General features: G+C 42.0%; 2 protein-coding genes across 3 annotated transcripts in view; one reads left to right on the top strand and one right to left on the bottom strand.

The window, feature by feature from the left end:
- dipk2ab (divergent protein kinase domain 2Ab) overlaps positions 1-16,167 on the bottom strand; it is a 25,704-nt gene extending 9,537 nt beyond the window's left edge. The window contains exons 1-2 of one of the 2 annotated variants that reach the window (XM_023420088.2): positions 15,710-16,167; positions 8,588-9,475 (exon numbers count right to left, since the gene is read on the bottom strand). In XM_023420088.2, the coding sequence (XP_023275856.1) occupies positions 8,588-9,241 (654 nt within the window). In that variant the 5' untranslated portion in view covers positions 9,242-9,475; positions 15,710-16,167. The remainder of the gene's footprint in view (positions 1-8,587; positions 9,476-15,709) is intronic. The other variant, XM_087177641.1, reaches the window with a different exon arrangement.
- A 1,287-nt stretch (positions 16,168-17,454) lies between these two features.
- Positions 17,455-27,155, top strand: part of LOC111665169 (sodium/hydrogen exchanger 9-like) — a 57,505-nt gene continuing 47,804 nt past the window's right edge. The window contains exons 1-5 of the mRNA XM_087177632.1: positions 17,455-17,633; positions 18,335-18,525; positions 22,200-22,277; positions 22,493-22,569; positions 25,410-25,525. Coding sequence (XP_087033758.1) covers positions 17,483-17,633; positions 18,335-18,525; positions 22,200-22,277; positions 22,493-22,569; positions 25,410-25,525 — 613 coding nt within the window. The 5' untranslated portion in view covers positions 17,455-17,482. The remainder of the gene's footprint in view (positions 17,634-18,334; positions 18,526-22,199; positions 22,278-22,492; positions 22,570-25,409; positions 25,526-27,155) is intronic.

Genomic DNA, 27,155 nt, shown 5'->3' with positions numbered 1-27,155 from the left:
GGGGTTGGCTGATGGGAGGGAGGAGAAGGATGAATGCCCTACGGCTACTTTCAGACACTGTCAATGGCTGTTATGAGAACGCCTTCATGTCTGTGCGGCCCTCGTCCGCGGTTCCTAACATAGCTGTCGCTCATTCGCTGCACTGACAGGCTCAGTGCGCCGCGTCAATTACCGGGGTCCTGACAACTCATACCTTGGTGCCATTTTTATGAGCTTCCTTTATTTAAGTTTTATATGCAGAAGTCTAAAGGTGAGAACTACTGAACAGTGTAGGCAGGCACATGGAAGTGGGTACGAGAGCTTTGGATTCATACGCGCCCAATGCAGGGGTTGATAAATACTCCACGTGTCTCACCAATCATTCTCCCTTAGCACCCTTTAAACGGTTACTCTGCAGAAGTCATTAACATCCGCAATGAGGCGTTGAGGAGGGGGAGAAATAAATTGGAAAGCCCAGCCTAATATTACATCCACGGCATTATCTCCGAGCAGACTTGGGAGGTACTGAAGTGTGTATGTGTGGGGACTGCACAGGTAGTGAATTTCTCCAGGTGTCTCCCAGTGATGTTATGCTACTGGAAAATGCTGAGGTTACAAAACTGCCAATGACACATCCCAGCAACTTTTACGGCTTCAAAGGTCTTATCAGCTCTTGTCCCTGACATTGGATAAAAACCTTTTATCTCCTGCTTAGTAAAACCTTTAACTTATAGACCTGGTGCCAGATTTTCTTATTTTCGGTACATTTTTTATTTAAATTTTTTTCCTAAAATTTCTTGTAGCGTTACAGAAATAATGAGCCTGGCTCAGGAGACAATGAAAGCAAGGGGTGGAAAACAGACCAAAACAGATTCTTCTCATTAAAGACGACCTCACAGTGACTTCTAGGCCCAAGTCTGACTAATCTAATCCTGAAAGGTTGTGCCGTTGCACTAGAGTAGCATTGACTGGGGGTGTTTGTGCTTTCCACCCCCCTCTCTGTAATACAACAGACACACGGCATCCTCTTGGGGGGGAGATTGGAGTGGGCTGAAATGAAACAGGGCCACAGACAAATGGGCAGCCTCTGGAGAAGAGGATGAAACGAATGGAGCGAGAGGCACAGGAACACACACCTGCGTCCTGACATCTGCTGACAAAGGCATGCCCTTCTACTGGACCACTCGGGGGAGGGCGTGGGCGTGTGTGTGTGTGTTTGTGTTTGTGTGTGTGTGTGTGTGTGAGAGAGAGAGTTCGAAAGAGGCTCTTTGTGCATGTGTGCATGTTTGTGTGTGTCTATGTGAAACTGGATCCAAGTGCATGTGAATGAGAACATGCAACGTGACCAGGGCTGATAACAACCTCTATTCAGGGGCCGAGTAAACATGAGCAGCTCCCAAGATATTGCTTTGGCTGGCCCGCAAAGGACGCTGTTCCATCAAACACGCATATACATACACAGATGCGCACACACGCACACGCAAATATGGTGGACACACAGCTGTGATTATAAATGCAAGATTTGAAAGGAATTCAGTCGCCTTCATCCTGCAACCACAACTACTTACAGCAAGAAGGAAATTAGTAGTTTGCCACGGAGGTGTTTCATGTGTGCAGCTCGTGAAAGCCCTGAGCAGGGTGTGGTGTAAATTCTCAACATTTTCTGTCCTCAACAAAACCCCACTGCTTCACAGCAAACAAGTTGGGACAGGACTCGTTGAGAGTCCGGGGATCAAACGGTAAAGTTGAGGAAGCGTGGCGGACAGGCACGTTTAGTCAGAACACAACAACAGCAACAGCAAAAGCAACAGCAACAAGAAAACCCCTTTCAGCCACGATGTTGCAAAATGAACATTATTCAGCCTGTTTATCAAAGGGGCTTAGCGTTAAGAAGGAGACACATCTGCTCTGCAAGGCTGGGTCTGCCAAGCTGGACTAGTAAAAACATGTCGCTTTACTGTGCAGCTCTCCTGTTGACCTTGTGTATCTGGAGGATGTGCGGCGAGCCCCGTCTGGCATTTTGCTGGCCATTTAAGTTTAAAATCCAGTTGGTTAGTCCGCAGCGAGAGCTCAGGCCCCACAGGGGAGCCGGCGTTAACCCCTCATCTTGGCACACATGGCGCAGCCTCTTTCTTCTCTTTTTCTCCTGTCTCCTGCTGCTGCGGCTGTTTCTCCTGCTAACCCCCCCCCCACTTTGTTCCATCCCCAAACCCTGCAATACAGGGCAGTGATGCTGTCTGTTCCAGACACGGAGGCCAGGAAACGCCAAGTCAGAGCACCAAGCTGAGGAGAATATGTGTGTGTCTGTGAGAAAGAATGAAGAGCAGCGAGACACAGAGACCGTAAAGTGTATGTATCTGAATTTAGAATAGGCCCTGCCTTTTTCTCTACCAGACATGCAGTTCAAAGAGTGCAAAGTCACAGTGTGTAGAGCTGGCAGCGGTCTTGGGAAAAAGGAAAATCGTTGAATGAAGAAGACTGAAACTATAAAGGGCTGCTGGGTGTGTGTGGGGCGTGCGTGCGTGTGAGAAGTCAGAGCCAATAAGAAAGTAAGAGGTCAAAAAACACCGAGCTCAGATGAAAAAGCAAAACCAAGAAGTCAGGTGGAGAGTCTGAGTAAGACCACGTACAGTTGGCTTGTGCGGCACAGAAGAGGGAAAGAGCGCGCACATGATTAGGTGAGCTCAGCCAAACAGTGATAGAAATGGGTTAGCCGGGTCTTCGAGTTCTGCAGGCCTCTGCTTTGTAGAGAGAGAATGAGAGCAGGATGAGGAATGAGAGCACAGGACAGTGGAGCTCTGGGTTGCTAGTGCACACTCCGCTGCTAGCTGATAGATGAAACCCTTTGCCGACCTGAACCTGAGCCACTGTGCACAGAGCCACCTCATAAATCCCCTCCGCTGGAAGACGAGGAATGTATTAAGTCATAGGCAGTGGTGTTGACTCAGTCTAGGTGGTATTGCTGCCCACATGGCTGGAGAGGAACCCAAGTGAAACTTGGCCTCAGACCTGAGGGCTGTGGGTTTGAGCCCTACATCAAGGGTTGTGTATTTCAGAGCAGGCGCCAATTATCTTGGGGGCAGTCGAATGTTGTAGTGAGTAGGGAGACTGCTGTCACTGACCCTGCACTCTAACCTCTCTGCAGAACAGAAAAAACACAGAGATTTTCCCCACAAGGGGCAATCAAGTATCTCAAACGAAAGAAAAGACTTCAAACATTAAGAGGTGTCAGCCTGTGGCCAGGTCTTTTGACATCTACACTACCAGTGAGAGATTTGATTAAATAAAGTTATTTTACCAATTCCAAGGGCCCAAATGTTTAAGACTGGGAGATACAACAGTATATCCTTGACCTCTCATATTTTCTGACAAGAACTAGGTGCCTGACGCTTTAATGCACTGTACGGTTTTATTACTGCAGGAAAGCTGATGTGCTAAAAAGCATATTTTGCTCTAACATTAGGCTCTCCAGGGAACCAGCACAGTAAAGAGCCACTCGTTACAGATCCATATTGGCCATCTTAAGGGGCCCATGGAGAGTTGTGAATGGGGTTAGATTCTCTTGCATTGCAGAGCTGCATCTCCAGGAGCAGGGCATAAGGTAGGCAGGGGGTGCAGGCTGTAACAGTAGGAAGCTGTGGGTCGGGGGTGGGGGGAGAAATCTAAAAAAGGAGCTGGTGGGTGGGATTGGAGGGAGGGAGGGGGGGTTAGGCCACAGGCATTTACCTAACCAAACACAGCTGTCATGCGTGTGTGTGTGTGTGTGTGTGTGTGTGTGTGTGTGTGTGTGTGTGTGTGTATGTATATATGTGTGTGTGTGTTTGGAGAGAGGGAGAAAGAGAGAAAGGATTATGGTAACACAAGCAGTCTGGCTCATTCAAATGGGGGGAAAACACCACAAGGCTCTGGCTTGTACAACACACACACACACACACACACTCACACAAACCCTCTGCTCCTCTCCTCCTCCTCCTCTTTCTCTTCTCCCTTTTCCACCAGGGCCTCCATCCAGCGAGGGCAGCCAAAAGAGGGGAGTCGGGCCCAGATAACTCCCTGTTTTATCCTAACAGGATTCAGTCTGTACACAAAGGCCTATAAGAATAATGAAAGGGGGTTTGGGAGCACTTGAAGCAGGGTTAAGCGGCGTACACATCCTCCTCTCTTATGTCCTAAGAGCGTCACAATCCCCCAGACCCAAAAACAAAGGTGCTAATCACAGACTAGCAACTTAAATACTATTTACCGGTGGACCTCAGCCACTGAGCCGGCCTTAGAGACAGAAAGCTCTCACTTAAGCCGGGATAGCATGCCGTCTCTGTGATTAAATGAAAAGAAATAAATAAAACTAAAAACAAAACAGCTTTGATCCTCTTTGTAAAAGAGGCATGACCCAGAAAGCCTGACCATAAGATTGCAGAGTTTATTTTCGTTGCACAGACAAAATAAAGGCATACTGTCCATCCTTTGCCAGAGCATGACCATGTGGAAAATAAAAGGATTTTTTTCCCCGCAATATAAATTATTGTAGAAATGTTGTGATCGATGCATCCATCTTAGTGTGCAAAAAGTATCATGTCCCACTTTTTTTTCCCTCTAATGTCTTACTACTGTAGACAATATATTTTCCTACTGTGCAATCCATCACTACCATAAACTACCTGTGTGGCCTCTGAGACAGTCTCAGAAAGGAGTAAAGTAACAATTAACCTTCGTAAAGAATGGCAGGGCTGTTTTAATGGATTGCATTCGATTCGAAGGTGTCCCTGTTTGATGTTTTTATGTTACAGATGTAAAAAGAATATCTCTGCAATAATTATTGTTTGTCTAGCCTCTTTATTGTTTCATTCAAAACATGTTTTAATGCCAAATCATGATTCATTTTTTGTTTCTAATTATACAGATAGAAGATTATCTGACTCATAGCTGGTGTAGGCAGGTTGCACATCTACTTTTGACCTGGTGCATTTAAATTTATCTTCCTACTAAAAAAAAAAGAAAATACATCGAGGTTCAGTAGGTCATGGTTGCGGCACCACCTTTGCTTCACTTTGTGCCAGTAAAAATCCTGAATATATCACCTTTATTTTGGCTTAGCTTCCCAAAGTAAATGAGCATCGTAATAGATTATGCAGAGGTCTCATTAAATCAGCAGCATACCAAAGAGGCCCCCCCCCCATTTAAAATAATTCAAACAAGCTGCTTGCGTGTTTGCTGAAAGCGCTGTGAATGCTTACTTTAGCATTGGCGTTAAAACGCTGTTGTCAAAAATCTTAGGAGATAAGGTCATCTTTCTAATCTCTAGTCTTCCGTCTCTTCTCTGATTTAGTATCAGTGTCAGATGTGTTCTGGGAAAAACAGACGGAGCTGCGAGAGAGGCTCCTGCCGTCTGTGGAGTATGTCTCTGTGTCAGGTGAGGCCGGGGTGTTGAATGAGGAGGCGGATCTGTGCAAGGTGGGGAGAGATGGTAATAAAAAGAGGGAGAGGGGTGTCTGGGAGAGCAGAGATTTTAGTCTGGAGGAGATGAGAGCACCGCTGACTGAGTTAACCCCACAGGCCTGTCACATCCTATTCTCAGCTTCAGTGAGCAAGACAGGGCTGAGGACCAAAAAGGGTGCGAGTGCAGTCACATGCTCCTGGCTAACTCACCAAGCTTAATGATTTGGAAGGGAGGACTAGGCTAAATCGAACTAATTTAAGGTTGAGCCAGATGTACTCCATCAAACACAACCATCACCTGATGAATCAGTGAGTCATCAAGCCGGAGGAAAGAAGCCAAGGATGGCAAATAAGATTCTAGCCGGGGAAACGAGGACAATGAATTACTCACTTTTCATGCAAACCAAGTTATTGTCAAATAAGAGGTAAAATTAAACAGCATCATGTCATTTCTCCAGCTGGCAAAGAGATAACTCCCCTGACACAAGTTGATTGATCGCAGTAACAGAAACCTGTCCGGGCCGACTTATCTGTGCAACCTTAAGACAAACAGCATTGGTTAAAAGGAAACAAGAGAGAAAACAGATGAAGTCTCGTTGCACAAGGATTTTCTTGTTTGGCTGTCGTCGTTTTGTCTTCCAAAAATATTTATTCCCCAAAGCCAAATTGTCTTCCACGTGACAAGAGGAGTGGGGGTGTTTTGTGTGTGTGTGTGTGTGTGTGTGTGTGTGTGTGTGTGTGTGTGTGTGGATGCCTGCGTGCTTGTGTACCGCAGAGCACACAGAAAACGCATTGTTGGCCAGACCCGAAACAACACAGCAGATTGTTTCCCACTGACAAAGAAGGTCTGGTTTCTCATAGTGAAAACAGGGCCGATTTACTGCCTGTGGCTTCAAAAGACTGGAAACAGAAGCCATTCTAAGAGAGAGTGCAGCTTACTGAGCAGACAGCAGAAATGTTATTCACATTATACAACTGTACAAAACCAGAGGAGAGACAGAAAAAAAAAAACGCACATAAACACAGCACTGGCGACTAATGAGAGTAGAAAATCATTTACACTTAAATGCAGCAAATTTTAATTATACACTGAGTGATACTGGCCTCTCCAACTTACTGAAGAGGTGTTTAACTATAGCAGGGAAAATGAAGCATTGCTCGAGGCCTGACAAGAAGGTTAGATGATTAACAGTTGAAATAAGGATCAGGTTTCATTAAATAAGTGAACATAAAATCCAGCCCACATTCCTCTATCTTTAGTTAAAAACAGTCCCCCCTGAAGTAGCACTAACCTCTGGCAAAAAAGGAGACCAAGGTGTTGTAGTACAGCAAGTCTCCTGTCCAATCTCTATAGACGCCATTAATTCTTTATGGTCTACTGCTGCCCAACCTTGTGCATAGGGTCTCTCAGCTTCTCAGCAAATTTCCCTCCTCATCTTTTGAGTTCAGCGATGCTGACGAGCAGTCAAGGCCCTCCAGATCTGTGATTCTCCGATATCGTCTGGCACATTTCTTTGTGTATTATCCATCCCCACAAACTAAGTTCACCATCTGTTACCCCTGGCCTTGTGTGCACACAGACCCCGCGGTTCTTTCCTATGCCCACAGGTCACAAGTTCAGCATGAGATCAACAATTCATGAGTCCCCGTAAACATGGAAAGGATACACGGAGCAGGGAGCGAAGAGTGCTGTGGACAATGTGTGTGCATGATGCGTTGGTGTGTGATGTGTGCAAGATAAGAATGGAGGGTGATTCACAGAGCCTCTCAACTGGGGCATAATGGCATTAAAAACACTGATGGAATTATCTGGCCAGAGCTTGTGGAGCGTACACAAAAAAAAAAAAAAAGAAAGAAAGAAAAAGAGGGAAGGATGGCACGAACAGAAGAAAGCTGTAATGAGAATGAAAAGAGAAGAGAGGAAGGTAGTGGGAGGGCAAGCGGCCGCGAAAGTCTAATCAGATTTTATAGATCAACCGACCTAAAAGGCTGATTTCGCCTTTTGTCCTCCGAAAATGCCTGGGGGTGCCCAGCCCTATATGTAAGTGAGGGAGGGAGGGAGGGGTGTTGTTGGAGGTCAGAGTAAGTTATTGAATGTCTACACGGGGCATGACCACTGTTGTTCTGTCCCCTCACGAGACCCAGTCAATGCCAGACTGTAATTGAAATTGATTGGCTCCTTGTAAATCAGTGCGGGGAAAAGGAAGTGGATAGTGCTTATATGATATACAGTGTGGTTGTTTTGACGTACAGGTTGACCGAATAGAGATGGGTTGTTGTAGTAGTGTTCAATCAGTCACGGCCTCATCAAAACTAAACACTAAATCCTCAAAAAGGCATTGTATTTTTTACAACTATGTCTTCTGATTTTCGCCAGTTCATTCACAATGTAAATTTCAGCCTATTTTTCTTTTTTTTTTAATATTGTAATGCTGAAATAAAGACAGTGATACAGGTCACAAACTTTAAAACGCTATTCTTTTGGAAGATTAGTGGAGGAACAAGAATATTGGTGCTGACCCCACTTAGTAGCCCTGTAGAGAGTAGAGTCCCTGCACTTACTGACTCCCACAAATGACAAGGATCCAGCGGACATAGACGTATATTAAAATTAAAAACAACTTGGGCCATTTACAGATGCATCTTTGAATAATTCAAAACTGCCCTACATATAGTGTTAAATATGCAGTATTGCCGCCAGCCAAAATCTCTCATCTTTTGGGAGGCCACAGCTCTTAAACCCCTCTCTATTCTAAGCACAGGAATATTCGTGCTCCAGATAGCGGGTGTGTAGTCTCGATGTAGCCTAGAGTTTAGGGAGGGTGTAATGGCTCATCTCAGATCTATAGAAGAGGGAGGAAAGGAGGATTCCAACCCTGTAATTTACTGGGGGCTTTGTGGGCCAGCACCCTGGCTTACTTTGTAAAGATGCTCTCCTCCTCTTTGTAGCAAAGTCCAGGAGCTGTGCCTTATCAACTACTCTGAAAACACCTGGTGCCACAGATCAGCTGACAGACACCTCTTTATCAAGATGCAATATTTTCTTCAAAGGCTGTAATAGTCACTCAGCATCCCTCAACAGAAAATGAAAAACATAACCTTAAAAGCCCACACATACACATTTTGTGCCGAAAACACACAACACTGACAAAAGTTCAAACAGACAAAGTACCTGTAGTACAAGTGGTTCGGGGTTGAATGCCAAGGTCATCAGCAGCTGCATTCTCTCTGTGTCCTTGAGGTTCTTGAGCAGGAAGCTGCCTGAGTCTTTGGTCTCAGCATACCTGCGGACAACACGGTCCAGCAGCCTCTGAGAGGGGCAGTGCACCAGGTCTGACCAGCCCTCCACCACCTCAGGGGTGAGCAGACGAACGTCACCGTTGATCCGGGCAAATTCAGTCTTGTACATCGCCTGGATGAGGTCACAGCGCGGCCTGCCAGTGGCCCTCTTGCAGATTTTCTGGTCTATCTCGGCCAGCTCCTGGTTCGAGCCGAGCCGTTTGAGAACCACACGGCGGGTACCCTCCCTGGGCTCACCGTACTGGGCGAAGTAAACGTTCTTGACATTGAATACATCTAGGAATCGCAGGCGGCCCCAGGTCTCAAAGGAAACCTGGCCGTTCATGAACTTGCGACACCAGCTGGTGCCAAAGCAGGCGGGACATTTGTTGAGGTTGATGAAGCGTCTGTCAGTGAGTTCATTCTTCTGGAAGGAGGCAAACAGGTTGTGGGTGTTCATCAACAAGATGACAAACAATCCCACCACCAACAGGAGCTTCAGACAGCGGTACAGGCGGCCAAGTTTGAGAGGCAGGAAGCGCAGCATGATGGGGACGGGGCAGGGGTGGGGAGGGTCTTGAGGGATAGGGAGGAGGAGAGGTATTGAGATGATCGTCAGGGAGTTAACCTCAATGCCTCTCTGTCATGGTTAACCAGGGTATCTTCTAAAGTGGCAGGCAGGGGCGAGGTTGGCACAGCTGCCCCGTGCCAGTCTCTGGCAGAGACCAGTGAGTCATGTTCTCCCTTCTTGGTGTTTGTGTGCAACCTCGAGCCAGCAGGCCTGAAATCAAGCAAAGAAAGAGAGAGAGAGGGACTCATTACATCAGGGCAAAAAAAAAAAAAACACTACATTTTATAAAACAGCAAAATTGGCCTTTTGGTTATGGATAACAAGTGAAAAGGGTTTATTTAATTTTTCTTCTGCCGGGCCTGCAACTTGAAAACCTAAGTCATAACATGCAATACCGCCTATAAAACAAAGAAGCACTTTCTCTGGCATATGAAATTGTCTCACAAATTTGAATTGCTTGGGTCATTTGAGAGATTTCATTACTTTTTGAGCAGAAATGAGATGGCCCACAGCCAATGCAATAAACCTGCCTGTGCCTGTTTGAGCTCCTTCTCTTTGGGAAATAATTTCTTGTATACTCCCCCAACATAAGAAAGATAAATAAAAGTATGGGAAAAGGGAAAATAAAGTGTCAGTGATCAAATTAAGAGGAAATGTACAACATCCTCTCCTAGTATAAATAAAATGTGCTGCACTCTGAGGATGATTCCTCAGAGGACCTCCCTCTGCAGCTACAGAAGTATCCATCACTTTTCTTCTCATGCACAGCAAAATTACACACCGTCTGCATACCTCAACAGTTACACCGAGCTCAGAAGTCTTGACTTTTTTTTTTTGCTTCAAATGGAAAAATCTTACTTTGCATTGTGAAGAGAGTCACGCTGTGTGTAGTTTAACCTTTGATCAGAGTTGCCCTGCTTCGTTTTAATCACGCTTTGAAGTTGTTTCTTTGAAAAATGGTTGGTGTCGCTAAAATAACGTTTGTGGTCGAGGGAGGAAAAGAGTCTGTGAATACCTCCAGCAGGCATAGTGACGTCAGCAGAGAAGGGAACGGTAAGAACTGAGCAGGGAAGAAAGAGACAACAATTTGGGCTCATGGTGCTTTAACAATGCTCCCAGAAAACCTCACAAGCCCCCCCATAGTCTGGCCTTGATGAAGCCATGTTAGACCCCCCAATCAGCTTTTTAGCAATGAATCTTATAAGTCTTGTAAGTAGCTTTAAGAAAGACAATGACTCAGGCCATGCAAATTAGCCATCCTCAATTAGAGCTCATTAGGACATGCCTATTAGGACAGCTGACTTGAGAGGGCATGGCTAACGAGCAGGCACACTAGTGTGATTAGTGTGCGTGTCGATGGGTTCCTTGCATTTTGCTTTCAGATCGAAGTGGCGGAGATCTGGAAGGACACGGGGGCTGGAGGCAGCCAAGAGAGCAGCGGCTGTGAGAGATGTGCGGCTGTGGAGTGTCAGATAAGAAGCTGAATACGCTAGTTCTTACCTCAAACCTCTGTCTGAAAATACCTCAAGCAGATCAGGCTAACATCAGTAATGTAAAAATAGACCATATCCAAATAGGGGAAATACAGAAAGCTACACTGCATTTTTTTTTTTTTTTTTTTTAAAAGAAAAGAAAAATATGATTCATGGATTTTTTCTATTCTTGCCGCAAGTCTGTAACTCAAGTAACGTGACTCAACTCAACAGTGAGCATATGATTTTCTTCTTACCATAATACGACAGCGAGAGTGAATGAGAGTTCCTTTCACATCTTTTAAATATAGGTGATCTTTAAACCATTTAAAACTCTGTATTAAACCAAATAGCTACAGTAAATCTTAATAGTAATATGTCACCAATTTCCAAGACATGGGACGACATTTATTTATATATTTCAGTGCTATAATGAAGCACAATGATAGTAATTTTAGCCTGTACAAATGAATCATTTAGAGGACATGTTTTGAATATATTACTTCGTGCCCACGTTGACCTGAGATATCTCAGAAGCAAAAAAGTACAAAAAGATAATTTGTCATGCATTTAGTCGAGCAAGGCAAATAAAGAAATTGTAGGTCTACATCGAGCTGACTTTGACAGAATGCCTGCAATGTGATAAATGAACCCAAGCCTCATTCAGAATGAGCTAAAAAGAAGGCCAACACAGTAATTGAACAGTGTGGAGAGAGAAAAAAAAAAAAACTAATTTGAATTCTGCAAGATATTTATATTAAATTGGAAAAGGAAGATATAATGGAAGATGGGAAATAAGGAAGTTTGTGTGAAGGACCCCCCCCACTCAAAAAAAAAAAAAAAAAAAAAAAAAAAAAAAAAAAAAAGCAACCTCAGTGGGAGTCAAAACGATGTGTGCCTCGTGCCTCCTGCTACAGGGAGCAAGAGGAAGCCGACTGAATATCCTGTTGCTATACGACTTCGATTCAACTCCCATTTAGCATCTGACACAGGCAGTGAAGGCGCGGATGTGGCTGCAAGATCATGGGAGCAGATAAGAGATTTACTTGGGGTCAACAAAGGGCTCAGAGAGGACGACACATAACCTCATCCAAGTGCCAGAAAAAGATGTTCACCTCTTCATCCCTGAGAGTAAGCTACAGAGAGCAACAGAAAGCTGGAGCAAGCCCCCGGACCAAGACACAGACAACGCGCGGAATAATGAGATGCACGAGCTGGCGGCCATCACAAGGAGGATAGATAGATTCCTCCCCTCCTCTAGAGGAAGCGCTAGGCCTCAATTACCTATGGAGCGTTACTTGGATTATGTCAATGACCGTAGTAATTGCTTAAGTGAAAGGATAAGCTACACCTGGCATTTTCTTCTTGTTAATGAGAGACAATGCAGATGTTAAAATGCTTCAAATGTAAACAGTGAAATGCACGAATCTTCCGACGCTGGCTTATTTTCAATTCTGTACTTTTGTTTAGCAAGGAGCAGGAGAGCATAAGAATTGTAATGCTACTAGATTTGTTTTTATAGCCTGCTTCTGCTGCTACACATTACTGGAAGGACGGTGTGGTAATTTAGGACGGGGATATTTTTCCCTGGTAATTACCCCACTAGACTGCTTGTTGTGAATTGTACACCTGCAAAACCGTTTATATATCTGTGTCACTCTCTATTGCTGTATGCCACCCAATGGCTGAGTTATTTAACAGGATGTGCAGAGAGGAAGGCAGAGTGTATAGTGCTCTATGGCAAGGTTTCCTACTCAGGTTTTTGACAAGGGTAAAGTTCACTTTAAGCTCTGAATTAAAGCCAGATGCTTTGTATTCTAACACAGATGTTACCCACCGGAATAGAAGGGCAGTGAAATTTAAAGCAGTGTTTTCTTTTGGACAAACCTCACTGTGCCCACAGAAAACTTGTGTTTTAAATTAGCCCCCCCCACCTTCTCCTTTATTCTTCCCCACGGTGCCTCTGCTCCCTCCGCACTCTGTGAGAAGGAGGGATGCACAATACCAAGAGGAGAACCCTATTTAGAATAAGCACCAAATTACCTCTCATCATACACAGCCGCTGCCAAAAGTGGGGTAAAAAAGTTTTTCAGCGCACTCAGTCTACAAAGTACGGCGGTGAGCGTTTCGAAAAGAGAGGCAAAGAAAAGAGGGCAAATCAAAGGATGCCTGACTCCTCATGCATGGGAGATGAGTCTTGCATTCAAAATGTTCCAAGTTTGGCAGATGTTAAGAGCCGCAAAATGGCTCATTACTGGGACAGAAAAGGCGCAAGATGAAGCAATAGGCCCCATGTTGGCTTAAAACAGAATGACAAAGGTCGAGGCAGATGACGATAACATCGTAATATCCTAATATTTCAACTTTTATTAAACTTAGATTTTGACAGAATAACCTAGATAAAAAAAAGATGGGGTTGAAAAAGAAATTTCCTTCTTGAATAATCTTTTCCACAGCTCATTGTGTAAAACCGGTTTCAGATAATAGCATTCGAGGGCAAGGCAACTCTCAGGCTAACGCATCTCCTTCACTGCACCTGAGGCCAAACTTCATCATGATATAATGAAGTCGAGCCACACATGAACATGCTTGATTAATTCCACTGGAAATGCAAAGGAGAGTGCAAAGAAGAAGTGGTGAAAAGGGACTGGAATATAGTGTAGGAGTACGTACAATAGACAGAGAGCAAAAAGAGATATAACTGATGTATAGCTAATGGACAGAAAGGTGAGAGAAACTCTGAGCTATTGCTCTTGTGATGGAAATGAATGGAAAGAGATAACTTGAATACAGAGTAGCAGTTCTCCATCTCTGAATGGACACACACACAAACCTACACATGAGCGCGTCTACCCCCGGAGACCGCCGGCATTACCACGAAGCCCTACTCAAAGCTCGGAAAAAGCCTCCTCTCACCCACCCCCTCTTCCAGTGCAATGTGCGGCTGTAGCTGGAGAGAGGAACTACTGTTGCCAAGGTTATCGACTGAGGGAGTCAATAATGTTTGATCACAAAAAACATTCAGCCACAGCCGGATTGCCTCAGTACAGCAAAGATGTGGCAGTGATGGAGAGATACGAATGACAGTAACATTCGCACGCCTAATGGAACATTGAGTCCTCAGAATATACACCAATTAGCAGCATCCCCACATCAACATTAGTCCATTCATCTCTGGGCCAAACCAAAAGCTGGAGGTTTTAATGAGAGTATCAGCGGTATCTGTTTTGCACCAAACTGCTGCAGCTGTTTGGGAGGACACACTCTAACTGGGAAGACTTGCTCTGGATTCCTCAACTGCGTACATGTTTGTGTTGTTTAATTTAAACAGGTGCACATTTTCATGAGCCAGAATCACTGCGCAAGAGTTTGGAAAAGTTATCATAAATTGAAATCTCATGTTAATGCCATTACAAAACAAATGTGTCATCCAAGTTAGGTTACACTTGAACTGATTAAAACAAGCTGCCAAAACAAGCTTCAGTTTAAACAAATAGGGAATACATTAGGAGTGCTGGTGGTGTCGAGGGGGGAAGAGAATAAAATCGATTACCTCAGAGACATTTTTTATTTTGTTTAAGGTCGATCCTAATGTGGCTCCATCTGTTGTAGAACTTGCTTTATCCGTTTGATTTGCTGAGTTTGGGGGTCAAAATCGAAAAATACACTGCTCCCGTGAGAGCTTTTAGGCTACAGTTACAAAACATTCCCCTGCTGAGTGCTGAGAAACATTCAAATCAAGAACCAGCAGTACGTCTTAAGTGCATCTGACTTATTTTCATAGTTCCCTCGTCGACTAACCTTGCAGAAAGGCTCCACAATTAGTCTCCTGTTATGGAAAAATTAATTCTAAGCAGCCCATTGTATTCATTAGACTATAAAGAGAAATTCCTTAGGACTTATTATAAGCTTTATCTGGACTAAACAGTAGGACTGTTGTGGTAATCTATTTTTCCCTTGAAGAAATCAAGGGCAGGAGTTTGCAAAGAGCGTACAGTAATTACTATTCCATGGAAATCTCATGGTCAAGTCAATTCTGCTATTATTTTGAATTATGCTTTCAATTTCAGTGCCTGAGCCTTTTTGTCTGATGGGCAAGTGGCTCAACCTCCTGTTCACTCATGCCAACAACGAAGGCAAATACATAGCAAATCAATCCAAATCAAGTTGGCCAAATGGAAACCTGTTGAGGTACAGTGTTTTTGAGTAGGCAAAAACTACAGTGCCAAATAATTGGGAAGCAATTCACAAAATTCACAAAAAAGGAATACTTTCTAATGAACCAATCTAATATGTGAATGGCCTCTCAAGCAAATAAATACCGTCCTAACGCCAGTATTGTTGCTTTAATTTTATACGTTCAGCATACAAAGAGACAAAGGAATTTAGAGGGCACATTTTAGTCTATCATATTAACCACATCAGCCTGGCTGTAAAGTACATTGTTCATGATGACAATCCCTTGCATTTTAGTGCATTATTTAATGTCATTGCCGAGATTAACTTGTGGTTAAGTACGTGTCATTATCATGACTAATGTTTCCCCAGTGCAATAAAGAACGACCGAAAAGATAATAAGAATAATTGCAGGGCAGGCAACATACCAAACGGTAATTTCGAGATGCCGTGGTAGTTCTGCTGTAACAAAAATGACACCAGCAGCAGCTCTGATGGTAGTAATAATAAACTTCCTGTTACCGTTCAGGGTATGTGGGCATCTGATAAGAATGTGTTTATAAAAACAACACTGTCGTGCTGCCGCTCAGTGTCAAACATCCTTTCAAGTTAGCACATACTGAAAACCGGAGAAAGAGTTTTTGCTTTTGCTTTTCTTTAAATGGTTATGGTTGAGGTTGCAAAAATTAACATATAAGCGATTCCTGAAATTCACGATGTGCCAGGTCACGTTATTTAAATGCTAGATTCGTTTGCAACGCGGGCTGCAAAGAGAAGAAACAACTGTGAAACAAACCTGTCTGACTTTTTCTTCTCCGGGTCTGTAGTAGTAAAATGCTTAGCGCTCAGTTGATATCATTCTTCAAAGTTGCGGCTACTTGCGAGGCGGGCGACGGATACTTCCAATCGCCGCCGCCAATGTCTAAAAACAACAGCTTCTTCAAAGGTCGACGAAGATCTTTATCAAGCAAACTCACACGATCTTCCAATTTCTAGCTCCTAGGTATCTAGCCAGCTAGCCTGCTAGCTGCTGGAATAAACAGTTGGGATGTCGAGTCTTAACTCTTCATATACCGGATCTTTCCGAGTGGTCGACGCAGTCCTCTTCACAAAGGACAACACCGTCTGTGTTGTGCAGTAACGTCCATTTCAGTCCGCTTATCATGAGTCCCTTTGTGGTCACGGAATTGCCTCATTTCCCCTTCTCTCAGGCAGCGGTTCACTCCTCTCCAACACCACAATGGGTTCTGTTTCGACTCTTTTCAACACCAGCCTCTTTACCCTTTACGACGTCCGCTGTCTGTTTACGGCCATGGTTGCTAAGCGAATATTCTAATATTGTCTTGATAGAACACCGCCCCCAATGCAAAGTTTGCTAAAATTTCTATTATTTTCTCAGTCCCTCATCAGCCCAAAAGCAACATTTTTCAGGAAAATCGTGACATAACATAAAATTGAACTTTTATATTACCATGCCGTGATCAGAAAGAAAAAAAGATAAACTGGAAACGATAATTAAAACCAACAATATTTCAACTCAAAACTGCTCACATAAAAAGATACAAAATGTTAGAGACATACTGGTTATATTGTGCTGCATTGCTTTGGAAGTATGTGGCAATATCTGGGCCAAGAAAAATCAGCCCCACGTTTTCTTTATCGGGCAAAAATAATCAGTTGAAAGTTAGAACTGTCTCCACACCATCAACCAATGGGTCTAATTCAACCGTGTTAAGTTTATTATTTAAGATTTTATCCCATGGGCAACGCTGATTGATACATATATCTACCCTGTTTAAAAGATTTAACATTTCTATCGTGTTGTTATTAGTATTATTTTATTTATACCATAGGCTACTTTGTAGGCCTACAGTAATCGATAAAAATAAGTCATTACAACCAAATCTAAACGACTAATTAATTAATTAACTACTAATTAAGGGCCATGACTGATTTACTTAGCGCTAAGGGACAGTGAGAGTGGAAATTCAATGTCCCGGCCTTTCACAGTGGGCTCTTAGGAGCTCTGCGTGTATTCATTTGTATTTACTGCCATCTGCTGGAGAATAAAAGGCTGACACCCGATCTTTGGTGCGTTCCATTGCTTTCGGGATTACCGGAGTTATTTCATAAACGAGGCAAAAACATAACGGCATAAGCAGTGTCAGTCAGTAAATGTGATCTGTCTTGTTTTTACTTACCTAACAGGCTGTAATTTGTAATAACACCTTGACCAGTTATAATTTCATACGGTTTTTGTTACTGCTCTTGCACTTTACTCGTAGCGTACCTCGTAGACATTTGTTTACGCAAAAATGTCTTTGTATCTCTTGATTTATAAAATTAAATTATGTTCACCGAAATATCTTAATTACATAATCAATTTTGTTGTTTTCAAAAAATGAGGAAAAAAACAAGTAGGGCTATTTCCCACCGGTTACAGAGGGAGAAAAAAGAAAGCTTCCCAAGCAGCTGTAAAGGCAGCACAGCACTGGCTGCTGATGCGGATGTTGCTGCAGCTGAATCTCATCTCAACTTGATTCCGAAAAGTTTGACCTGGGCTTTGAAGATGTCGTCCACTGTCGGCCACAGACAAGACACTGCAGCAGTGTTGGTACTCGCTGCAGTTAGCTTAGCACTTTTAACCATTCTCAGTGTGTGGAAGTTAAAACAGTTCAAATATAGGCTTATAAATGAAACTGGGGGTGCAATGTTTTATGGTAAGTAGCCTTAGCTGATAGCCTATTTGGAATATAGAGCACGGAAGCAGTTATTCGACAACACTTCCTGAACTCAGAATTTAAGTAGTGTATCAGAATGTTAATAAAAATAGAGTCCATTTTAGTCACAATTCATCTTGTTTTGGGTTTTAGTAGGGATGTAGTGGAGGGCCACCATCTAATCTTCCTTTTACACCATTTTTATTTGCAGAACATTGTTCAGACTGGTTTATCTTTATGTGGAACATTCATAAGTAGCGCAACAGCCACTACCAAGTTAGCTCAGATAATGATAAAGTTCAGGATAATGATATTTTAAAGGTGTGATATAAAAATGTAACTCAACCATTTAATTTAGCCTATCATTACACCAAATAGGCTACATTAATTGCCAGGTATTTCCAGATATCATAAACTCTTAAGGGCTCACCAACCAGCAGTACTTGATTCATGCAATATACCGAAGTTTGCTGTTTCATAAATGTTTTGTCACTATAACACAAAATGTTAATAGTTTTCTTTAATGTTGTACATCTATACAATTATTGTGGGCCATTATTTTTGTCATATGTTTTTGCATTGTAGTATTTTCATGATGACGATAATGATATGGAATATTTTTGTCTCTCTTGTATCTAAGGTATTAGAGGATTACCATAGTTTTAATAACTTTCTTCTCTTTTTTTTGAAATCCTCTGCAGGTACACTTCTGGGGTTAATAGTGAGATGGTTGTCATTTGACCGAGGAGTGCACGTGGAGAGTGGGTGCAGTTGTGGTGCTCTGAACAGCACTCCTCACTTCTTGACGGTCAACATCTCATCACATGGCCACTGTTACAGACATGTTGAAGAACTAAACCTAAGATGCCTGCCGATCTCAACCCCTCATAAGGTAACCATGGCAGTAAGATTTGACCTTCACTACAAATGCATTTCACAAAACAAAGAAACAAAAGTGTTAGTGCTTCACATTGTGATACAACAAAGGCACTAGTGAAAAATAAAACATTTGCTTAAAAAAAACTGCATAGTAGGGACATCTGAAAACAAACTACACCACAAAGGATGCTTTTCTTTTTCTCTGATGTAGTTTTATTTTATCTGGATTACATTTATTTTCTTCATTATCTTCCCTTTGATCACATCTATATTTCATCCCTTGTCTATGTTGGGTATTTGCATCAACACAACAGTCTCCTCTAATGGTTCTTAGTTATTGGTTTTCCTCTAAATTACCCACATGGTCTGTTGTTATTAGGGAAACAAGAGAGTGGTGGTACAGACAGAAAGAGGGCAAGAGAGCAATTTAACTGATATTAGGTTTTATTAAGGAACAGATAGGAGAGATTACATTTTCAGGTGTGCTTTGTGGACTAGGGGAAATTAGAAGACAACTAAACACAGAAACCAATAGACTATATAACAACAGACTATATACTAAGACTCTTGTAGAGCAGGTAAAGCAGCACAAAGGGTCTGATCAATGAAGAAAAAAAAAGGCCTTATACCAACATTTTGTACACACATTCCTGACAACAACTGCAAACATAAACTATGTGAATACAATTAGAAAATCCTATTTAGTTTTTCTTGTAGTTTGTGTTCCTCTCAAGACATTATCCTAGTTCTGTGTTTACATGCACAGATTTCCATAATGAGATACTCCTGTAAGTGATATTGGTGCCGGATTTGCTCTGCACTGCAGGAAAGATGTGAGATAGTTAGTTAATCTCAACTGGCGCTGCAGCATTTTACTCCCAGGCAAAGATGGCCATCTCATCCTGTGTCACAGAACTCAGTAGTGGATGTGCATATCTACCATCTTTTATATGCTGGAGGGGACTATTTACTGTAAACAATATTTCAAACCACAAAATGCTGTGAACATAGGAATGATGTTTGTATTGTCTAGTAGGTAGTATCCATGCTGTTGATGAGTTGAATTAGCACTAATCTGTTATTTTTACAAACACTGCTGACTCAAAGAGGTTCTGTTAGTTATTATATAATTTATTTTTTACGCTTATAGGTATTTAATATCATTATGTTTCTGTACAATGAACCAAACTGAAACATCTGTTGTTTTATTTTACCCTTACATATTATAGTATATATAGTATATTATCAATCGTGTATACTGATATGTTGAGGTTGAGAAATCTGCACTTTTTAATGCTGCATGTTTCATTTGAACTCTACATGAAAGAATTCTTAAACACTTTATCAAAGTATAGTATATTTGTATTATGTTTGTCACAGAGGTTCAACAGAAATAATGCTATAACTACAGCTGGAGATTAAACCAGAGTTTCTCCAAACTACTCACAGCAATTATTTGTTAAAAAGGAATTAGTCAGTGGCTCTAATATCACTGCTAAGTAGAAGAGCCTAAGCCTTGAGATGGGCCTCTGCTTGTCATTAGTATTATTACTGTTTTCTGGCCTGCTTTCATATTTTCATGGTGCTATCACAGTGGTGTGTCATATTATTAAAAAAAAAAAAAAAAAAACCCTAACCATTGAGCCGGGGATTCAGCCAATACGATGGCCAACAAGCATGACAGGATGTGGAATGAGTGTCTTTGAAAATGTATTTATTAATCTCAGAGAGATTTTTCAACCCAAGAGAAAGGGAGTAAGTGAACCATGAACCTTGCAAATCATCCAGGCCAAGTGTAACTCTTAACTAATGGCTTAGACTTTTTGGCCCCTTAGAATGCTGGGGTCTCATTAGCACACCAGCAGAGGCTACCACAAAGGCCATTACATCGGTCAGACCATTCTGTGTAGCCTTCATGCCATTAAGCCTGATATATATGGGGACCTAGCTGGTAGAGATAAGGATTTTGTTGCATTACTGAGCCCATTATGTGCCATCGGGGAGTAAAGGCATTAAAGTTTGTGGTCTGATTAAATTTAGTGTTGCTCAGCTGAAGAGGCAATTAGTGTATACAACACACCTCCATCCTCGGCTCTGTGGTGCAGGTGGCACTTAGAATAAAACCACCGGCATATGCATAATTTATTGATAACAGTGTCTGCATGTCAGTATCTCTGTAATGCACTTTTGCATTTGTCATGCACAGGCTACACAGTATAAAAATACATACATATATCTATATATATGTATATGTATATATAGATATATGTGTCTGTGTGTGTGTGTGGGTTATTGCAGCTGCAAAAAAGTAATGTATATTGAAGCAGGTCATAGCAGCAGGAAGATAGGAGCAATTTGTAGTAACCATTTCAAGTGTGAATTACTGATAAAAGCACGCTGGCTCTCAAAACTCTATATGGGGCTTTAGAAATCATAATTAAGAAAGAAATGCAATCTTTCACATCCATATATACGCATTTGTAAATGTTAACCAAAATGCAATGTGTCCTGGAAATAGGAAATTTCACAGAGACAGGCTTGATTTCATTCATCCAGATATTCATGCTATTCAGGCTGCTTCAACTTGTCTGTTTTTTAAAAGCGAAATCTAGGCCAGTCTCAAAGGTCTGTGACCACAGCCCTATTTCAGCAGGCATCTTCATCATAGCTTGCCTTTTAGACTGAAATTTAATTGAATCTGAATTAAAGTTTTTTGCAATTTTACGAGACCTGATGGCATGTGGGAATCAGGAAAAAGTAGAATTGATCTGAATTGAATATCACTGTGGTTCGATTCTCAGCATGTACCCACGAAAGACATAAAAAGGATTCAAGGATGAAGGACATGAAAGGCTACCTTTCTGAGTGGTTTGCATTGCATCATACTGGCAAGGATGAGAAACAGACTGAGAACGTGCACAGTATGTACAAAAATACTGTGTGCTTTGGTTAGCGTTTGTGTTGAGGGTAATGTTGTCATGATCGGCTGCTTGGATTTTGTTTAATTTTATTCCGTCTGTTATCTGAACACATGCGGCTATACTAATGGTACTTGCTTATTCCCATTCTAATGAATGCTGGGAGTCTCCACGGTGCAGACTGACACAGCCAGTTAGACTTCTCACTCTGTATTATGCTTTACTTTAATCAGCTGTGGAAGTCTGAGTCAAGGCACTTGGATAGAATGCTAATGCAGTACACAGTAATCATATTATAGGCAACTGATGGCTCTAAGATCATGTAATGCACCATATAGTGGCAATGCTAAAGTGTGTTGATGAGAAGCATTTTATTTTTGTGTGGGTACATGGAATCCTAATTTTTGGTAGCTAACATAGCTTGAACTCTGGCACATAAGTTTGAATTGTCACATTTTCTCGTTTTCCTGTAAACAACATATGGTAGTTTTGTTTTGTTTTTTTTTTAGAAAGAGGGGACAGATAAGGTTGTCGTGGTGCCTGGAGTCTATTGTGGCATTGGGATTCAAAGAGGAAACGAACTAGCGCCTGTCTGACAAACCAGAGCTGCTGAAGTGAATGATGTGTGTGTGTGTGTGTGTGTGTGTGTGTGTGTGTGTGTGTGTGTGTGTAATATCTGACTGTCAGTCAGTCACATTCAGTAAATGGAGTCCTCTTGCTCCCCATGGAGCCCTGTCAGTCACCAACACAACAGCTCTGTCTTTTACAGGAGATCTTTGATCTTAAGGTCCTTTTCAATCTGTTCCTGCCACTCATCATCTTCCATGGAGCTTACACCCTTAATCAGGTAAGACTGCTGTTCTGACATGTCTCCTAAAATGGGGAAAAAAGACATTATCAAAGGACTGTTCTGGCTGGGGCATCAGTTTGAAGAAGCACTGCCTTATATTGTTACATTAAATTTAAGTGAATTATATTTATAGTGATGTATATCATAATGTATTAGGTGAATGATTGTTGACTTGTTTGTTTAATTGGTGTTCCTTTCATTTACTCTTCTAGAAACGATTCTTTGAGAATATGGGATCTGTTCTGACCTTTGCCTTTTTGGGGACCATAATCAGCTTTATAACCATAGGGTAAGAAGTCTTTGGTCATTCACACAAATTAACACAACAAAAAACACAATAAAACACACAAAGGTCAAGGTGTACAGAAGTAAGAGAATAGCTGAGATACTGGATAACTGGATATTAGATAATGTACTGAAAACAGGGAGTTTTTACAGCCCCACAGTCATAATGTAAGACAATTTTTTGGAAATAACAAGCATTTTTTGGTTTGGTTTATTGACAACATTCTTATTTATTTATGTGATGATGTGTCTAAGTTGCACCAAGAGTGTTTATTAAAACCACATTCTTATTTATTAATAAAATACAACATATGAAATTTGATCAGTGATAGAACAATGAAGTCAAGCTTTGTACTCATTGTCTTTGTTCTTTTCTCCCGATGAAATCAAATTTTCAGTTAATATTTTCCTCATCAATAGAAATTATAATGTATTTTACGGTTTGTAAATCAATTCTGCACTACATTCTTATACAATACAGTATGTGTTGTCATAGTATGATGTTTCTGCATATAGTATACAGCATATAGAAATGAACAAATCAAACAGGACTGTCTGTTATTTACTATTTTGTTCGGATAAGATGTATAATATCCCTCACAATCAGAAAGATGTAACACTTATGTTTTGTACGCAAGGATCTTTCTGGAGCTGTCTCATCACATCTGCAATTAACTCAAATTATTTGCAGCTGTGAGTAGCTTCTTTGGTTGATTGGTGCAGAGCATCAGGATACAATAGGCCTTTTTTGTCATAGCAGGAAAAGCACAGGTGTAGCTAATAACATTAATTACTGCTCTGTTTTAAGTGTCCCAGTAAGCTATTCCAGTGTGCCAGCATGCACAACAGTGAGACTCTGGAACTGACTGACATGAAACCAAGCTGCCATTAATGTTATTAATTACAGGTTTTTTTACTATGATAACTGAACATGTCTGTAAAACCTTTGTAGTGTGCATGAACAGCTCAGTCAAAAAAAAAATCAAGCAGATTTAATTTAATTTCGGGGGGTGCCCCAGTGGCTCACCTGGTAGAGCGTGTACCATTTAGGCTTACTCTGCACCACAGCGACCTGGGTTCAGGTCCAGCCTGTGGCCCTTTGCTGCATGTCATGCCCTCTTTCTCTCCCGAACTTTCCTGCCTCTCTCACTGCGGCTATAGAAACAGCAAAATGCCAGAAAACTTAAAAAATAAATAAATAAATAAATATAAAAAAAACAGTACTCATGTGTAGCTGTGCTATTCTGGACTCATACAGCTAGATGGCGCTGTCAGACTTTGGAGGAAATTGAGATCTTTCGAAACCAGTTCTTACTGATGCACAAATTTGCTGCACACGGACTGTGTGAAAACCTCATAACTCCAGTTTTGTTGTTTGCCTGTTATCAAAGGGCCTCTATGATCAGAGCAAATTAAAGTCCTTGATTCCCCCCCCCCCAAAAGTAATATACAAATTTTCTCTGAATTTAAAATGTAACATCAATATATTTTGATATCTCTTAGACTTTTAAAGGTGCTGCTAGGTGATTGTGCATGTTATTTTCAACTGATTTGTTGGGGATTTTATCCATGGCTTAAGTTCAAACCCTTTATATAACTGGAATTAATGAGCTTCTTCAACCTGCTAAAACCCTGTGTTAAAGATGTTGTCTGTTCGCCTCCCTACCTTCTTTCTTCTATCCACTAGTCCTGCCCAAGGATTGCTTCCCCAATGCTCCTGGGAAGCAGGGCAGGGTTTGACATGTTGGGTCACGTGCACATATTTTGATGCTAGGCACCAGACCTGACCAGGCCTGTTGCTTGTTAGTGAGTCTGCCATATCCTACAGGGGAAAGGGAATGTCATGGGGGTAAAGGATCCTCACTGACTCCACTGATGAAGTATAGAAGTATATTCGCTCTTTGGCTGTGTTTGTCTCTCACCCTCTCTCTCTCGCTGTATCTCTCTCTCTCTCTCACACACACACACACACACACACACACACACCGCACATCATTACCATAACTTCAAATCTTCCTTACATACATGAATAACACAGCTTAGCTGCTCGACCTGAGGGCAATACTTTAAATCTGTGCCCTGGGGATGGGTTGTGTGCCGTCACCATAGTAACAGAGTCATGCCAGTGGACAGAAAGGTTCCCTAGAGGACAAACTGCCAAACTGCTTATTATGGGATATTTAACAGTAACTGGATTAATACTTAACAAACATCAGTTACCAGTCGGAAGCTGGACTGCAGTGTTAAAAGTTGAATAGACATATTACGGCTTTGTTCAGTGTATAGTGTTTTTATAAGGGGGAGCGGTGCATTCTGGGACAGCTATATTCTAGATTTGTTTTTCTGCCAGGCCCCAGAGCTGATAAAAATACTGCTTGTATTTTATTTCTGTCACAATGCCCTTCACAATCTCTCCTCATGTTTTTTAGTCTTTCGGGTGATTCTGTGCACGCACAAACACACACAGTCATAATTCTTGTGCCGTTTTAGTATGTTGGAGTGCTTATAATGCTGCCATAAAAGAACGCCAGGGGTGAAGATGGATAGATACTGTCTAAGGAGGGTGTGGGATGGGGGAGCCGTAGGTACAAACACACACACATGTTGAAACTGGTTAAATTTAATACTACCCGGCACAGTCGCAGCTTTATGTGTACACCTGTGCTAAGCGGCCTCCGTCTGGAAACGGGTCAGCTCACCTGCTGCTAGTGTCTGGCCCCATTACCCAGACTACTCTGGGGGAAGCCCTGCTGTGGTTAGAGGGATGACTGATAGGCTTGCTCTGGCCGGCACTCCCTGATGACCTCACTGTGTATCCCTCTTTCTGTTTGTCCTCAATCCCAGGGCCTGCGTCTACGGCTTCACCAGACTGATGGTACTGTTGGGCCAAGCAGCAGATGGAGAGTTTTCCCTCACTGACTGCCTCCTGTTTGGTGCCATTATGTCAGCCACTGACCCAGGTAGTTGGCCTTACAAAGGAACTCTCATCCCTTCTAGTTGCAGCATTGATCTTTTTTTAAACACTTGTGGGTTTCACGCACTTATAAACTTCTGGTTCCTGCAGCAGATTTCTACTCTCATTTACAAGACTCACACTTTTTTTTGCTTCATAACACAAGCAAAAAAGCCAAAACATTCTCAGACAAAAAATTACAAAGACATAGTATGTGTTGAGACTCCTGAAGTAACTGTGTACTTCTCATTTAGGCATTTTCTGGCTTTTAATTTGTTACTGCAGATCCATGCAGTTCTCTGTAGTATCAGATTACATGATCAGTTAACATATCAGATTTCATGTGTTGAAAGGTCACACCTGTTCTTTCACACCTCTCTATCTCTCTAAGTAAATGTATGAAAAACATTCTGCTCTTGCTTTAAACTGTATATACCCATCCTGTTTCTTGGGTAGTAGTGACAGATAACAGATTGATAGCCAAGCCTATATGCAGGAACAAAGTCACGAATGCCCTCTCAGTAAATGTAACTGCTTTGAATTCATTGCACTTTTTTCCTAAGTGGAACCACAATATAATCTGTGTTCTTCAAGAGCAGTCAAGTGGGAAGTCGTAAGGCATCCTGCGACACCGCGACAGTGGCAATGTTAATGTCCTCACTTGGTAATGAATTATTTATGCCAATAAGTGGTTGATCTGCGTGAGTGTCAAAGAGGAGCTGTAGATTATGGTGCCGCTGTCACTCTGACTGGCGTTATTTTCCCATGCCACGCTGTGCTCATCCCTGCCGACCCCAGCGCCCTCGTCACTTTGATTAGAATCACACTGCAATGCATCGATGGCCCAAACTCCATGACCCCTAGGCTGTCTCCATCTCCATCTCATGCTGTCCAAATATAGCACCAGCTCTTGATTTTCTGAAAGGGAGCCATTAAAATTTCCCTATCTATTTCTCTCCCTTGTACATTTGCATTCACCCAAACAACAGGCACGGACGCACACAGACACACAGACAGACAGACACACACTCGGACATAAAGGCACAGTGACTCCCAGAACAGTTTAGTGCTGAGGAATAAGGCATTTTATTCATGTCATAAGCCATATGTGACAGCTCGCTGGTTGTGTCGCTGACTCATTGTGTAAGTGCAACTATGTCACGTACTGACTGAAATGACAGAGATCTTGAGAACACAGTGAAAGTCATCACAGGCTGCCAGCCAGGCTTTGAGTGAAATGGAAGACCAATTTATTTGCCACTTTGCTTGCGCTGGTTTCTGTAATATAACCGAGATATTTGATCGCCCAGGGTCTCGTTGCTGCTTTAATGACTTGAGCAAGCTTCCTCTGAGAGCAGCAGATAGTAACAACAGCATGGGGATGTTGCTATTGCTAGTAATATTTATTTTATTAATTTGGATGCTGATGTAGGGCTACAGCTACCACTGAATATGCCGATTTGATATCCTTTGTATGTTTTCTGTGAATTTGGAGATTTAAATTACCTGAGAAGTTTACAATCTACAGTTACAGAAAAAAATCACATTGTGGGCTTTGTAAGGACGAATCTGATATTCTTCATAGTCTTCCTCTTTACATATGACTGTTTCACTGTAATCAAAAATGAACAGATTTC

Source organism: Seriola lalandi, unplaced genomic scaffold, assembly GCF_002814215.2.
Source record: "Seriola lalandi dorsalis isolate HSWRI2012SDOR001 ecotype SW California unplaced genomic scaffold, Sedor1 jcf7180002054616, whole genome shotgun sequence".
In the NCBI taxonomy this organism is placed as follows: Eukaryota; Metazoa; Chordata; class Actinopteri; order Carangiformes; family Carangidae; genus Seriola; species Seriola lalandi.
Note: the sequence above shows the minus strand (reverse complement) of the source record. Positions and strands in the feature narration are given on the sequence as shown.